Raw genomic sequence first — 15,374 nt, forward strand, 5'->3', positions numbered from 1 at the left:
TCCACCGTACTCGTTACGGAACGTAACAGAAGTTGGGAAAATTGAACTTTTCGGCTCGACCGGCCGCCGTAATGACTTTTATCGACATGTATCTCCAAAACGGTTTGACTGTTTGATGAGTGGTCTTCTTTGGGGAGGGGCTGCATCCTTTCTACCCTGAACTGTGCTATTGATAACACTCATGAGTGCCTGTTACAGCACGTGTCACGTGCGACGAGAGAGGTTCCAAAAGAGCTCGTCATACCATAACTCGGGAACGGCTGAATGGAAACGGTTCAATATTTGTTTGTTGTTTTGGCTGGGTGCACACTACACATCCTGTGACCTTAGGACGATTTCGAATTGCCTCAGCGCGTGCGCACGTGCGCACCCCTTTTTCATATCTCGGGATTGGCTGTGCCAATCGCGCCCATATTTGGTATGCTGAATGACATCATGTTTATATGCAAATTGCACAGGTTGACAAAAGCATTGATCTGCACGTGCGCACGTGCGTGCCCCTTTTTCATATCTGGGGATCGGCTGGGCCGATCGCGTTCATATTTGGTGTGCTGAATGACGCCATGTACATATGAAGATTGAACAGATCGGCAAAGGCATTGGTCTGCACGTGCGCGCGTGCGTACCCCTTTTTGACATCTTGGGATCGGCTGGGCCGATAGCGCTCATATTAAGTATGCTGAATGACACCAAGTTTATTTGCAGATTGCACAGGTCAGCAAAAGCATTGATCTGCACGTGCGCACGTGCGCACCCCTTTTTCATATCTGGGGATCGGCTGGGCCGAAAGTGCTTATATCAAGTATGCTGAATGATAACATGCGTATATGTAGAATTCACAAGTCGGCAAAGGTATTGATCGGCACGTGCGCACGTGCGCACTTCTTTTTCATATCTCGGGATCGGCTGGGCCGATAGCGCTCACATTTGGACTTTGGTATGCTGAATGACACCACGCATATAAAGTATGCAGATTGCAAAGGTCAGCGAGAGTATTGGTCGGCACATGCGCACGTGCCCACCCCTTCTCACATGTTGCGATTGATTGGGCTGGTCTGGGTAGCGGGTAGCGGTCTGCTCGTGTGCAACTTGCAAGTGCGGACCTTTCTACTTGAAAAAAAATCGTATCAACTCACCGACTGATTTTTAGGCATTATTTCATGTAGGTATGCCTTCAGTATGTCACAACCTTCTTTGTATCTCTTGAGTGACGTACATAAAATTCAAGTTCCGTAATTACATTTCACTCGTTTATTTAAAGATAACATTTCCTTCGTAGGCCTAGCCTAGCCCTAATCATGTAGGTATGTTACAGGTCAAGTTCAAAGTCCACAAAATAAATTCTAATACATAGATTCTCGTGCCACGTCTTTTATGCAGTTCTGAGTCAACTTCGCTGCCCATATTACCCCTGCTAGACTTGATGCTTGGACGGACACTGCACCGCCTCTTCGCAAGCCAATTGAGCAAACTGTACGATGCGTACAGTGGATCTAGTAAGGATCTCCAGACGTTACTAGATGGCGTTGAGCCTCAGTCGAGTCCATGTCAAATTCAAGGGGAGGTCAGTACCGAGCTGGGTCCGATGGGGAGGAGGGCGGGGGGGGGAGCGGTTCGCGAGGTCACGGTGCGGGTGACCTGTCAAACAGCCCCGGCGCAGCTGGGCGCTGCCGCAGGCAATTGACACACTCCAGTGTTGTTCCATATCGAGGTGGTGGGCCGGCCGGCCGGTTAGCTTGGCTGCTTGGAAGGAAAGGATAATGAGGCATGTGTTTGCTGTGGCCGGCTCATCTACTGGCAACTATGATGAACCCAAAGTAATGCAAATATGATGTTGGTAATGCAGCTGGCAATGGTATGCTAGCGAATACTCCGAGCGCCCGGTAGCTAAGGATTAACATTATTTAGGTATGTCTCCTGAAATTTTCATTGAATATAATTCAAGCACTAGAAATATCGTACCGTTCGCCAGTTTTTTGACCGGCTGGCGTTTCTTGCGTAGAGCGCCCTTGGGCAAATACTTATCACGCAGGTGATTTATTTTTTGCTGGTAAGATTGAAGGACAAATCAAGTCGCTGAGAGAAGATGAGGAAAAGCGGACGAATGCCATATTTTTGTGCATGAAGTCCCGATTAAAAAAAGCTTAAAGTTATTATACGTGTAAGCTAAAAAAACTAAGATCAGTTATCAAAAATATTTGACCCGAAATTGGCCTCTGTTTTCTCTGACCATGATTGCGTGTAAGACACAGGTCCAACCGGGTTCAACCCGACCCAACATGGTTTGGCTCCCCCTTTTTTAATATAAATTTGGCCCGAACCTTTTGAATGAAAGGAATCACAAGGAAAGAGTCCCCGCTAAGCTGAGCTTGTTGCGCTGACCCTGCCCTCCACCCTCCGATCAAGCAAATCCTGGTCTATGGCAGAACTATGTAGTCCAAATTTTAACGTGCGCACGTAGCCTCGCACGGCCGGTCCCCTCACTGACTTCGCCTAGCAGTGGCCTGCCACCAACCACAACCATACCCGTCAGGAGCTCAAAAACGTCAAGCACACGTCGCGTTTCGAACCCGGACTTTTGCAACCGGGACGTGCGCTCTCACCACACGGAATCCAACGCCCTAACGACCGAGCTACCGGGACGGACATTTACCTAGGGGTTTCGCCTCGTGACATTGACAGACGTCAGACACTTTGGCCGAACTTTAGCCGTAGCACTGAGTAAGCTGCGCAGGCCGACAGGTGCTCGTAGCGTTGAGGTTGGGTAACCTGTGAGCTGAACGCGATGTCGTGAGTTCGAGCCCCACTTTCGGGTCTGGTTTTATCTGGACACGAACCAAAACCTTTCCTTCTACTGCAACACAGACAAGCACGATGATATCTTTCGCCAACATCTTTCCCCAATATCTTTTCAAAAAAAGTCAAAATTATCGCTTATAAATGTTTAGCTAAGTTTCATTTTTAAATTTTTTGGTCATTTTTTGGAGCCATTTCAACTCTTTCTTTTCGGATTCTTTTCGACCTGATAAAACCCACCAAAACTGAACGTGCCAAATGAAAAAATACCGAACTCAAATAACAGTTTAGAAAAGCCTAAGACATCATGCAACTATCGACTGAATAGTTGCATGCTATTAATACGTCCTAGATTTCAATTATCATTGTTCAAGATTTTGGCTGGAACTGGCGCTGCCTCTCGCTTGTCCGTTTGTTTGAGATAATGATTCCCTTCAGTCGCATTCTTGCTGGTTCCACATGAACAGGACACCACCATACCGAAGTGAACGCACCCACAACCATCATCCCCTGGCCCCTCCCCTCAGCCTCGGCGCAGTGGCGGGCGGCCCTGGGCGGCCCACTCCCGGCGCTACGCACGCACCATGCGCCGTGATACCGCGTCACTCCCCCTCCCTCCTTCCCCCACAATGACCGGTGACCTCACTTCCCTCGGGATTTGGACTCGCCCTACCCCGACCGTAGCGCCACGTGGTGGCTCTGGAGATCTTAAATAGACCCACTGTACGTTGATCTTGCCCATGGATAGCAGCGATTCACGAGTGTAGAAAATGAACTTCAGCGTTGACCAGCATAGGCATGTTTTCTTGTTTATGCCAAAAAGGATAAAAGATTCTCTGTATAGTACATGCCCACAATTGTAGTTAATTAACAATGATATGCCTAAATACAATTATAAACCACTATGCAAAAGTGATAGGAATAAATTTAAAAAGAGAGCAAAACCAATTAAAATTCTGACGCACCGATATTAAGAAACAGCTCTTAGCTTTAGCCCATTTTTTGGATTGTTTATAAGCAAAATAGTTTTGGCGCACTTGATTCGAAGGACGGCGCTCAACATGGCAATTCCCGGTGCACACCGAATCCGTAACGAATACGGCGTTACGTCGCCAAAAAATCGAACTACGCATGCGCGTTGCATTGTGCCCTCCACTTTCAAGATATTATTTAATCGCCGACGTATTCATTACGGCACGTAACGGTCATTACGGATCCGGTGTGAACCACGCATTACACCGCTCTCGGGTTCCCAGAATGCGAACTGTCGAACGCGCTGACGCCAGGCACGGGGTACATCTCTGAACGTCAATGTTGTGGGTGCTTTGGAAATAAACGTTTTGGCAGAGGCAACGCCTGGTTTCGATGAGTTGGAGACTGGAGTGGACTGGGAAATGAACTGCTGGGATCTTGCGATGGGGAGACCTCTTCGAAAACCTTTCTTTAGGACTAACGCCTCTGAAAACTCATGTCTGCCAACCGGCCCTTAACTGGCAAAGCCACTTCGAGTTCCAGTCCGCCCAAGCTCTGCAGGACGGGCTCCCGAACAACGATCTGTTAGAAGCGGATCTGTTAGAAGTACCTATACCCAATCGGACCCTGGGTTGCTATCGAGCCGGTTTCCACCTGAGCTCCACTCCGAGTACCTATCATGTGTGCAGGTCTTTACCGAACCTTTGCTAGCCCCGCAATGTTCTGATTCGGAAGGCAGCATCCTTGTCTGGGAAATCACGTTTCCATTTCTTCGCCAGACACGGGCACCGTCCACCATTTTATATTCACCACCGTCCCACGTCATCAAATCTGGTCACCGGCTTTCACGATAACCCTAAAAGCATTTTATCGTCTCTGCCATCGCATTTCATCTCCAACCTTTGTCCGCATCTCACCGCGGGGGCTCGTATCCGGGAGGTCGAGTGGCAAAGTTGCACACTTGGCGCGGGGCGCATGGGAACGCCGCCAGGCAAAGTGGTGCGGCGGCGGCCGATGGGGCGCAAACTTCTGGCCACTGGCGTCCCTCTCGACGGGCGTTTCGCGGCGCGGTCGGTGCGAAAATGCCGCAGCGTTCCCGGGTCACGGAGGTCAGCCGGTTGCTGTACAGCCGCTGACTTTATGGTCGTGTCAATCCTGTCTGCCCACGCATCTGTTGCTGCTCTCGCTGTCGTTACCGGAAACAGCCAGAGGATTGCCTTACACGAATTCTGAAAAGTGATTATAAGCCAGTAAGCTAAAAAGAAACGGAAGTACCGGATGATTCGTGATAAGAACGACTAGCTGAGCTCCCACTTCATTAGGTAGAGCTTATAACTTATTACAGGACAAATAACTGTTGCGTCGTCGATCTTATTACTACTTTTCATCTGATCCATCTGATCATTACGTCGCATTTTTGTGTCATTCAACTTATGACTCAAATACATATTATTCGAACCGGACGATTCCTTTGTCGATAGTTGGAGCTTAGCCGAAGACTGGAAGAACAATGCTGGAATTATCCAGAGGCTTAGCATACGCAAGAAGCGTAACGAATTAGGCCTATGTACTGAGCCGAAAGGTAACTAAGCTAGCTAGCGAGTGCAAGCAACCGCCTGAGCTTAGTAGAGAACTTAGCTCGATAGGCTATGACGTTCTCAGCACGCGAATAAATATGTCGCCTAAGTCAGGCGAAGTCGCGCCTAAAGGACCCGCTTTACCGTGACTACTATAATAGATCCTAGCTTACATTGGTTTGGCTGAAGAGGTTCTGTTTAGACTGTTTAGACGGCGTGTGTTCGGCACGGTCGTGCAAAGGTGCAAAGGTCCAGTTCAATAGACCCGCCAATGTCAGAAAAGATCGATTGGTCGGGTTCGGTCAGATCCGGTTCGGTAGGCCTTTTAGGACACGGCCGGGTTCGTGTGAGCCGTGCTGAATAAGTTGGCGTCCGGCTGCCCTTTGTTTTCTTAGTACCCGATACAAGAAGAAGCAATGCGTCTAACTCGGCCTCTAAGTAGTCCTATGACCAACCCACTCTGTCCTATGGCGATAACTTCATCACAAATCCATTAAAATTTGCATAAACATATCAAAGCCTTTTGTGTGTACGGAAGCATGGGAACAGATTGGAGTAGGACACATCCCGTGCTATCCCAAAAAGTTCGATGCACAGGACTCTGCTACCTGCTGAAAAGCTCACCTGCCCCCCCCCCCCCCACATCTCCAAACAGCACGGACATGAACATCATATGTATTGGGTAGCCCCTACCATAGTACCACAGTAGCCAGTGCCAAGTTACAGTTCGGTATGATACATAAACATGACACATCACAATACACACTCGGCACCTCCCAGCGAACAGCAACAATTCACATTGGACTAGTTAATACTCTAGCGCGATAAGATCTTGTGACCGGCAGAGGCCATATGGAATGTGTATCGGTGCCGTGGCCAGCCCTCGCTGACGAGCCGTTCGGGCCCCAACCTGGACACCACACGCAACACAACACAGTACAATACAGACGCCAGAATAGCATACAATAGCACGAATCGATCCTCCGGCGGCTGATACACGCTGAAACGGCCCGGCCCCGGGCCGACCGGCCCCAGGGAGAGCCAATGGGCCAAACAGCCGCGGCTAAACGGAACCGGGTCCCGACCCGGGCCCTCGTCCGGATACCGGACACACACAGCCCACCGCACCAGCCCCGGCACCAACCGCACCACCGTGGGCACCGATCGCGGCACCACTTTGGGCACCACTTTGGGCAGTGTCCGCCAGTGCCGAATCCGCCCAGCTCAGGCTCACTCCTCCGGGCACGGGACTCGGGCCTTACGGAAAGAAGCAGACACTGCAGTAGCGATAAGGGTAGCGCACGGCCTCCACTCTAACGCCTCTGATGTGTCAGTGACACGTGTTCGACTGTCAATGAAAGTGCAGTCCGTGACACGCCATGTGACAGTCAGTTCAGCCGACAGTCGCTGCGACACTGACACGGCCCTGACGGCTGGTCTCTGTAAATTGCAATGCAGGGCTCGACCGCTCAGCTGCCACGGAGGCAGAAAACGGCCCCAGCGGATCAGAATCACAGTCCGTCAGCGTTGGACCGTCTCCACGCAGTGGCACACGCCCCACGACTCGACAGGGCACTGCCCGCTCCCATGCCTCTTTCTCTCTCCGCTTGTATTTATCTGGTGCACCTGGTACTGGAGACGGACTCGTCCCGGTCCATGGTTGGCAGGCAGTGACTCTTGGATCGACTCCCGTTCCAGCGGAGGAGTCACCGACTCCTTACACCGGCTCCCGGGTTCCTCGGCGGTATTCTGACTCGTTCACCCTTGTCTCTGGGGTCCCTCTGTGGTATTCTGACTTCCTACACCTGGCTCTCGGGTCCCTCTGCGACGTGTCTGAAGGACTCTCGCAGGCTGGTCAGCTGCAGACCACACAGGTGGCCATACACCTTGTTGTACCACTCTGGGGAGCAGCCCCTGTGAAAGAAGAAAGACGTCAGTTAGTGACGGATTTATCAGGTTCAGTTAGTTATCGAAAATGTATGATCAATAACTTAGCGGCAAAGGATGGCACCGCAGGTGCGATATGCGATAAGCCTGATATCATGCCTCACTGAATTCAAAATGATACTAAAATAGCGATCTTTTCCGAACTTCTTAGCTATGCAAATCATTTGCGGTTCCACATATTACGGGAATATTCCATTTGAATGCATTGCTGGAAAGGAGGGTATGCTTACATAAGCGCAACTTTCCAACCAGTGTTCGAAATCATATTTATTCCCGTTACAAAGCAGACTGCGGGGTGGGGCGACCCGCCACCTGCCACAGCTGCTGTGGGATCGATCACCGGACGCCCGCCCCGCGGTCCGCCTCTAACACGAATCCTGCCCACGCCGGCCCGACTGAGGGCCATTCCACGGAGAGAGGACATTTCGGACGGCTCAGCGCCGACTATATATCCTGTGATAGACGACACTACATCAGGTCGGCACCGGTCGGCGGCCATTCGGCTCCCACGCGTCCCAGCGGACCGCGGATTTATCATCATATCACCATAAGAGAGCCAACTGAGCCCAATAGCTCCCGGAAGCGCCGCCGCTGCAGCTTGGTCTCTCTCTCTCTCTCTCTCTCTCTCTCTCTCTCTCTCTCTCTCTCTCTCTCTCTCTCTCTCTCTCTCTCTCTCTCTCTCTCTCTCTCTCTCTCTCTCTCTCTCTCTCTCTCCTCTCTCTCTCTCTCTCTCTCTCTCTCTCTCTCTCTCTCTCTCTCTCTCTCTCCTCTCTCTCTCTCTCTCTCTCTCCTCTCTCTCTCTCTCTCTCTCTCTCTCTCTCTCTCTCTCTCTCTCTCTCTCTCTCTCTCTCTCTCTCTCTCTCTCTCTCTCTCTCTCTCTCTCTCTCTCTCTCTCTCTCTCTCTCTCTCTCTCTCTCTCTCTCTCTCTCTCTCTCTCTCTCTCCTCTCTCTCTCTCTCTCTCTCTCTCTCTCTCTCTCTCTCTCTCTCTCTCTCTCTCTCTCTCTCTCTCTCTCTCTCTCTCTCTCTCTCTCTCTCTCTCTCTCTCTCTCTCTCTCTCTCTCTCTCTCTCTCTCTCTCTCTCTCTCTCTCTCTCTCTCTCTCTCTCTCTCTCTCTCTCTCTCTCTCTCTCTCTCTCTCTCTCTCTCTCTCTCTCTCTCTCTCTCTCTCTCTCTCTCTCTCTCTCTCTCTCTCTCTCTCTCTCTCTCTCTCTCTCTCTCTCTCTCTCTCTCTCTCTCTCTCTCTCTCTCTCTCTCTCTCCTCTCTCTCTCTCTCTCTCTCTCTCTTCCCGATTTTCTCAGATCTAAAACCTTTGTAAAGCTCTTAGAAGCCCACAAGGGCGTCTTATTTCATCCGGTCATCTTCCTTCCCGTTCGCCCGGGTGCCACAGACCACTGTCTCGCTCACTGGAGGTCACAGGTCACCAGAGAGGTCACCTGACGGCTGGCCTCTGACACTAACCTGTGGTCGGCGCGGGAGAAGTGGGTGACACGCGACTTTCCGGCGCCGCACGGCTCAATCAGGTACCGGGAGGCGAGCACCACACCGCGCCGGCCGCCGGGCTGGACCGGGGAGTCTGCGGAGGGAGACACTGTGGTCAGAGGGAGGGCTCACTTCGGGGGAGGGCTTGAATTAACACCGGCAGAAAGTGGGGCACTCAACTGCCTGGTAAGTGGCTGCTAACCAGAGCCCTGACCCTGAACAAGAGCTGGACTGGGACACACCGCCATCACCAAACTCTTGCGATCGAACTGTAGTCGAGCACGATAAGTCGTGCGATGTGATGGACTTATCAAAGGTTTTAAAAACTCAACGGTGTGTCATTGGCAGGATGTTGTGCCATCAGAGATCGTAATGGAACCTGCGTGCAGCTCTCTAATATTTCAATCACAGGTAGATGGGATCGATTAAATTAATTATAACCTCAATAAGGCTACGTCAGTCTACCTGTGTTGTCTATCGATTCGAAATCGTCCAATCACGACACATTCATAAGGCCTAACACAGCGAAAGTGGAAAATCATGTGTGGCGTCGATGAGGTGATGGCAATTTTATCGTTCGCAAATTGCCAAACCCTGTTTTATGCCTAGCTTCACCGGCTAGCTGAAAAGTTGCGGAAAACCTAGCGTGCGGCGGGCGCATTTCTGGCGGCGGCTAGGCTGAAGGCTCGGCGTCGGCTCAGCGACGCCGGCAGACATTTCAAACCCGGTGAATAATGAACTCGGCACGGCGGGTGACACCGAGCCGGCGGCCGACACGGCTCGGGGGAGTTACCACAGGATGGTCCCGTATATCCACTGTCACCAGGACCTAAAACATGGATATTTCTCGGAAACTGAGCGTCACACCAGTCACCGAGCCTTACTTTCTATATATAACCACCCAACAAACCCCGTTCCACGTTTTTGGACTCACCTGGGTGCTCCACAGACGTCTCGACGACGGCGCAGGCGCCGCGCGGCAGGTCCGAGCGCCAGGCGCGCAGCACGCAGTATTCTGTAACGGGCAGCGGCTCGACGGCTGACACGGCGTACTGGAACACCTCGGCGTCCGCCGCCAGCCGCTCCACCACGCGCCACTTGACCAGCCGCAGGTCATAGGCGTGCCTCTGGCGCAGCAGGCGGTGCAGCACCTCGGCAGGCGGCGCCTCCAGCTCGACCCCGGCGCGCCACAGCCGCAGCTGGTGGCCGTCCCCGACCTTACGGTAGGCCAGGTCGAGGCCCGGGTCGTCGGCTGCGACCGTCACCCAGCCGCGGGGCCGGTCGCGCGCCTCCCGCAGCAGGGCGGCGCAGCAGGCGTCTGTGTAGGCGCGCCAGCTGCCCGGCTGCTCCTCGGTGCCCAGCGCCGGCAGCGCCACCGGCTGCGACACGTCCAGGTAGGAGAACCGGCAGCCGGACAGCAGGTCCTCGGGCAGGCAGAACAGCGCCTCCGACTGCCGGGAGAACACAGACGTCGGTCAGTGGCGGCACGGGGAAGGGCCGGGAACCGGATATACGCTGTTATTTTATACTAAAAGAAACAATAATGATTTTCCAGTATGTCAAAAAAGACCATAACCATGAAAGACGCTGAATGCAGGCATCAATTATCACTTTCTACATAAAACTGATGATAAAAACATTACAACTCTACTCCATTTCACACGCAGTCCCGAGGTATTCGACCCACCTGTCGGATGAGCGCGGCCAGACACTCGTGCGCGGCGCGGTTCTCGTTGAGCTCGCGCTGGTCGGGCACCCCAGCGCGGCGCGTGCGGCGCGGCGAGGCGGACGCGGAGCGCTGTGAGGTGACGGAGAACACGGAGGGCGCCAGGCAGACGGCCAGGTTGTGCGCCGTCATCTGGTTGACGTAGGATGCGGCGGCCACGTCCGAGAGGAAGGCCAGCAAGGTCTGGAGAGCCAGCCGCGACTCGTCCGGCATCAGCAGCAGGGCGCACTTGGTGGCCTCCAGCCGCAGCCCGGACGGAACGTCTGTGAAGGAGAGGGCGGGACGGGTTAGAAGCTGCGGAGCGGAGGGAGGGTTAAATAGAGATTAACGAGTTATGGTAAGGGAGGCAAGACAGACCACGGCAGGTAGAGGATAAAAAGACACCGGTTGGAGGCGTATCAGAAGGGAGGTTATATCGATCATAGGGTGGACACTGGACAGGTCATATATGGTTCAGTGGTTAGGTAACGTAAAAGGATAAAGGCTAGAAGTCGCGGGGAGGTACATTTGTTCACAGACAAACACAACTACGACCTATAAAACCCCACCAGCCATTTCACAGCAGCACCGGCCTAACACAAATGAAATGAAACACCCCGTTCGATCGCTCCGGCGGGCGGCACCGAAACATTGCGTGTCAACACAGACAGGCCGCCGCCGGTGCCGCTCAAATATCCATTAGGTAGATTGGCGATAAGCTCATTTATAACATAAGCAACACGCCCATTGCCACCGTTGTGTTTTCATAACCCTTCAACATGCCCCACCATCCCCATTGCGTGAGTTCCTCGTCCGCTCATCAATACCAACGCCCTATCTAATAAAATTACACCGAACGTTTTCCAGCCACACACACACACACACACACACTTACACTGATAGATGGCGATCAGGATCTCGGAGATCTTGTGCGTGAGCAGCACCTCGGGAAGCTCTCTGAAGTACTGTTTGATCATGTCGGCCACGTCGTACGCCTGGTGATCGTCAAACGGCAGCGGTTCGTCGCCGTCGGCAGCCTCGCACATCTCACGGACCTTCTGGATCCGCGAGCGCACGCCAGACTTGCGGAACAGGCCCACCTAGGGGAGGAGGGCGAGCGTTGTAACGACCTCCGACACGGCTGTTATTGGGTGGGGATTGGGGAAGGTGGTGGTATGTACCTACTTATCAACTGACTAGCGCAGCGTGGAATATGCTACTCAAGACTGAAAGTAATTAACATTAAAGCGAAACATTTCATCACAGTTTGTTCTCAGGTAGTCCCAGGAAGCTCTGCACCGTGGGGCGTCGAATCAATGCAGTGGCACATTCCTCACCGCTCTGCCTCGCTCCCAGCCTCTCTCTCACAGCTCAATCGACCGCCAATGCCCTCCATCATCTCTACCGCCTCAACTCGCTGCCGAGGCGCCGGTTGGCCCGACTGCCCGGGGGCGGCATCGCTCATACCGGGGCCGGAACGCACCTGGGCCAATCCAAACCCATACACTCGATCTAGAGGATCTGAAGGGAACTCATCCATCTGGTCCAAACGAAACCGATGCTACAGGTCTAAAGGAGAACACACCTGGGCCAAACGAAAACCCGCCCATCTGGTCCAAACGAAAACCATCCACCCCGTCTAAAGGCGAACCCCCTTCACTCTTCATCGAAGCTCACCTGATCGAGGGCGTTTTTGCGCAGGTAGTCCATGGCGGCGACGATGGTCGGTGGCAGCGGGTGGCCGCTGCGGCGAGCCGTCACCGTCAGAGGAACACCAAACACCCGCCGGTCCCGGTAGTCGGGCACGCGGAACTTGCGCATGAACTTGGGGATGTCCCAGTTCCAGTTGGAGGACTTGGACGGACAGTGACGCTCCATGGTCGCCGTGATCCTGAAATGAACGAGGGTGTGATGTTAGTGATGTGATGTGATGATGATGTGAAGAAGATGTGAACCAGTGATGGTTTGCAGGCGACGTGAACTAGCATTACATGATTAGAAATACGCTAACTTCGCGAGAAAATTTCCCCTCCTTACTAACATTTTAACGTTTTCACCTCACACCGTTCAAACGTCTCTATTCGAGTTTCTCCGACTCCCACTATTTTCCTCACGGCTGGCGCAGCTGCGACAATGAATACCAAGAACCCGCGGCTGCGGCATATTTACGTCTGGACAACGAGTTGCGGGGAAAAGTGCTGATTGTGTTGCAGTTTTAGGAGCCGGTGATTGGGCTGGATTTTTGGGTTACTTTTTCGTTCCGATTCATATATTTCATAGTGTTTGGCTTTTTAATATTTTAGTTCTTTCAGATAAATATTACTTGCCTTACAACTTTTGTAAAAACGTTTCATTTTTTATAAGCCGACGTTCAGAGTCCTAAAAATACATCAGCACTACAATCATTGTAAACAAACAAATGGAGCACACAACTTGGCTCTGTTCCAAGGCCATTTTTTAGTTTATCTGGTGGTTTTCTTGCTCTTGTACGTCGTTTTGTTGGATGTTTTGAATCCCTTAAGATTGAATTATATCATATTTAAGAAGCATGTTGACTGAAAACAATCTGAAGTATCCAGGAGGCTGACAGAGGTCCTGACGTCAGACTACTGAGCAATATCAATATCAAGTTGAACAAGTTATGAAATTTTGGTTGATAAACCCAAGTTGATCGGGCTCATATATCAGCAAGAAAAAGTAAAATTAAAAGAGCTTATTGTCCAAAAACAAGCTATAATATTGCAGACCTTGGAGCAATACTGAAGAGCACGCTGAGCAGGATCATGCCAGAAAATGTTGACTGATGAGCGCATATTGATGTATTGGTATGAATATTGAATGATAACTTACAACAGCAAGATAAATTAGTGCTAACTATCAAGTTAAAATCTAGAATGAATGGACTTGGGCAGTTTTACTATGCTTAGATGCTATGCAGATTGTAATGTGCATCAGGTACTCAGTGTCTGGCAAATGAAACATGCGATCATTCCATTGCTACTGGAGGAGAAAGCTTGGATCACTAAATCCACTTTATGTTGATTTTGATGTTAATCATCATCACTGTATTTCTTTAAAAAAGGATTGTAGTAAAATTGTCAATGTGACAATCCATGCAACGATGTGATCATATTATGTGTTCATAGTCATTCGTGATAGTCATTATTGGTCAAATATACAATGGCAAAGCTCTCAGTCTCAGCGTTTCTTCCTGTGGATGGCCAGCAGTGACTCAGAGCTTAGAAGTATTAGTTTTCTTCACAGGGCTGGGATAAAAAGTACTGAGCGTAATCTTCCACCAAGGAACTCTACTTTGACATGGTATGAGATGTAGCCTGTAGGCACAAGTAGGTATGTGCTCAGTTCCTATAGTCAGTAGTTGTGTATGTTTAGTCGGGTTAGCTTAGATCAGATTGTTAGTTTTTTAATTTGCCAAATGTCCATAAAAATGTAACCTGAGCAATGAGCATACCTGAACCTGACTAACCTGACAGCTGACCTAACCTCAATCATCACACATATTTGCAGCCTACCCAAGACCTGCATGGCAGTAGCACCCAGTTATAGGTAGGTACTCACCCTAACTCAATCTTACCTGCTAACCTTCAACTTGCCAAAAGTTAGCTCACATTGCCAAGCTGTGTCCAGGGAAACAGTCAACTGAGGAACTGGCTCATTGGGTGGCTGGTGTGAGTCTGTGCATTTAAAGTGTTTCTTCTCTGAAGCTGCTCTGCACTGCTGTATGTCATGTTAGATGCTCAGAAAATGTGGGAAATGATTACTAAGCTACTTTAGTGCTTTGTTAATGCTCGAGACATGAACAAGTACAGATCCTGCAGGGTACAGCTATGAGTTAGGTGCTAGGTGAGTAGAGTATGTTATGTGAATGTGCTGTTCCCTGTTTGACCGTAAGTATACAAACAAGCACAGGGTCACAGTTATATTCAATCTCCACATAAACATACAACAAAAACGGCCATATAACCTAACTCTGAACACACCACAGATAACTTTAGCCTTTGAAGGCACAAAAATGCTTTGATTAACAGGACAGGTTTACAATATATCCTCTGTCCTTGGGGGATCTTGCTGCCAAGTTGAGGTATGATGACTGAACTTCAGGATTGATCAACCTTTTCTTAGCCACTGCTTGTATACGAGAAAGACCAAATGCTTGTTTGTTTTGATTTACAGGACATGTATACAATATATCCTCTGTCCTTGGGGGATCTTGCTGCCAAGTTGAGGTACGATGACTGAACTTCAGGATTGATCAACCTTTTCTTAGCCACTGCTTATAAACGAGAAAGACCAAATGCTTGTTTGTAAACTGCGTTGAAAATTTAATGATCTGTCAATTCTGACATGAAGGCACAAATGAAATAGTTCCCTCTCCTTTTGGAATACACAAAGCAAAATATTTAATAAATTTTAGTGGATGGACAAGAGCAATTAGCATAGCTTTCCCTCTGTTGATGAATTACACTGACGCTTATTCGCTTCATATTTTGTAACAAACGCGCTAAAACTGCAATATAACAGCACTATATGCTTCTTGACAAAATGCAATAGTATTAAAAATTTAGCCCTGATGGCATTCATTCTTGTTGGAAACGTAATTACAAAATATTTTGTAGTAACTATTAAATTCCGGCCGAAAACAGTGCACGGTTTAAAAAAGAATCATTCCAATGACGGTCCATTCTTGCGGTCCTGAAATCGCCACTATTTCCGGCCTCTCCAACGCAACTCGTTGTCCAGACGTAAATATGCGCGGCTGCGACCATCACTCATGCTTTAGTCGCGGTTTGATCTCCGTCCGCCGCACACGGCGAGCCCGCAGCGCCCGCAGCACGGCGGCCGCCCCCGCCGTGCAATCTCGCCGGTGATTTCTAGC

General features: G+C 50.5%; 1 protein-coding gene across 1 annotated transcript in view; it reads right to left on the reverse strand.

The window, feature by feature from the left end:
• Positions 1–6,006: 6,006 nt before the first annotated feature.
• Positions 6,007–15,374, reverse strand: part of LOC122389918 — a 126,166-nt gene continuing 116,798 nt past the window's right edge. The window contains exons 10-15 of the mRNA XM_043382414.1: positions 12,155–12,368; positions 11,373–11,577; positions 10,460–10,761; positions 9,707–10,223; positions 8,752–8,866; positions 6,007–7,259 (exon numbers count right to left, since the gene is read on the reverse strand). Coding sequence (XP_043238349.1) covers positions 7,145–7,259; positions 8,752–8,866; positions 9,707–10,223; positions 10,460–10,761; positions 11,373–11,577; positions 12,155–12,368 — 1,468 coding nt within the window. The 3' untranslated portion in view covers positions 6,007–7,144. The remainder of the gene's footprint in view (positions 7,260–8,751; positions 8,867–9,706; positions 10,224–10,459; positions 10,762–11,372; positions 11,578–12,154; positions 12,369–15,374) is intronic.

The sequence above is a fragment of the Amphibalanus amphitrite genome, unplaced genomic scaffold (genome assembly GCF_019059575.1).
Source record: "Amphibalanus amphitrite isolate SeventyFive unplaced genomic scaffold, NRLGWU_Aamphi_draft 000376F_arrow, whole genome shotgun sequence".
Taxonomy (NCBI): domain Eukaryota; kingdom Metazoa; phylum Arthropoda; class Thecostraca; order Balanomorpha; family Balanidae; genus Amphibalanus; species Amphibalanus amphitrite.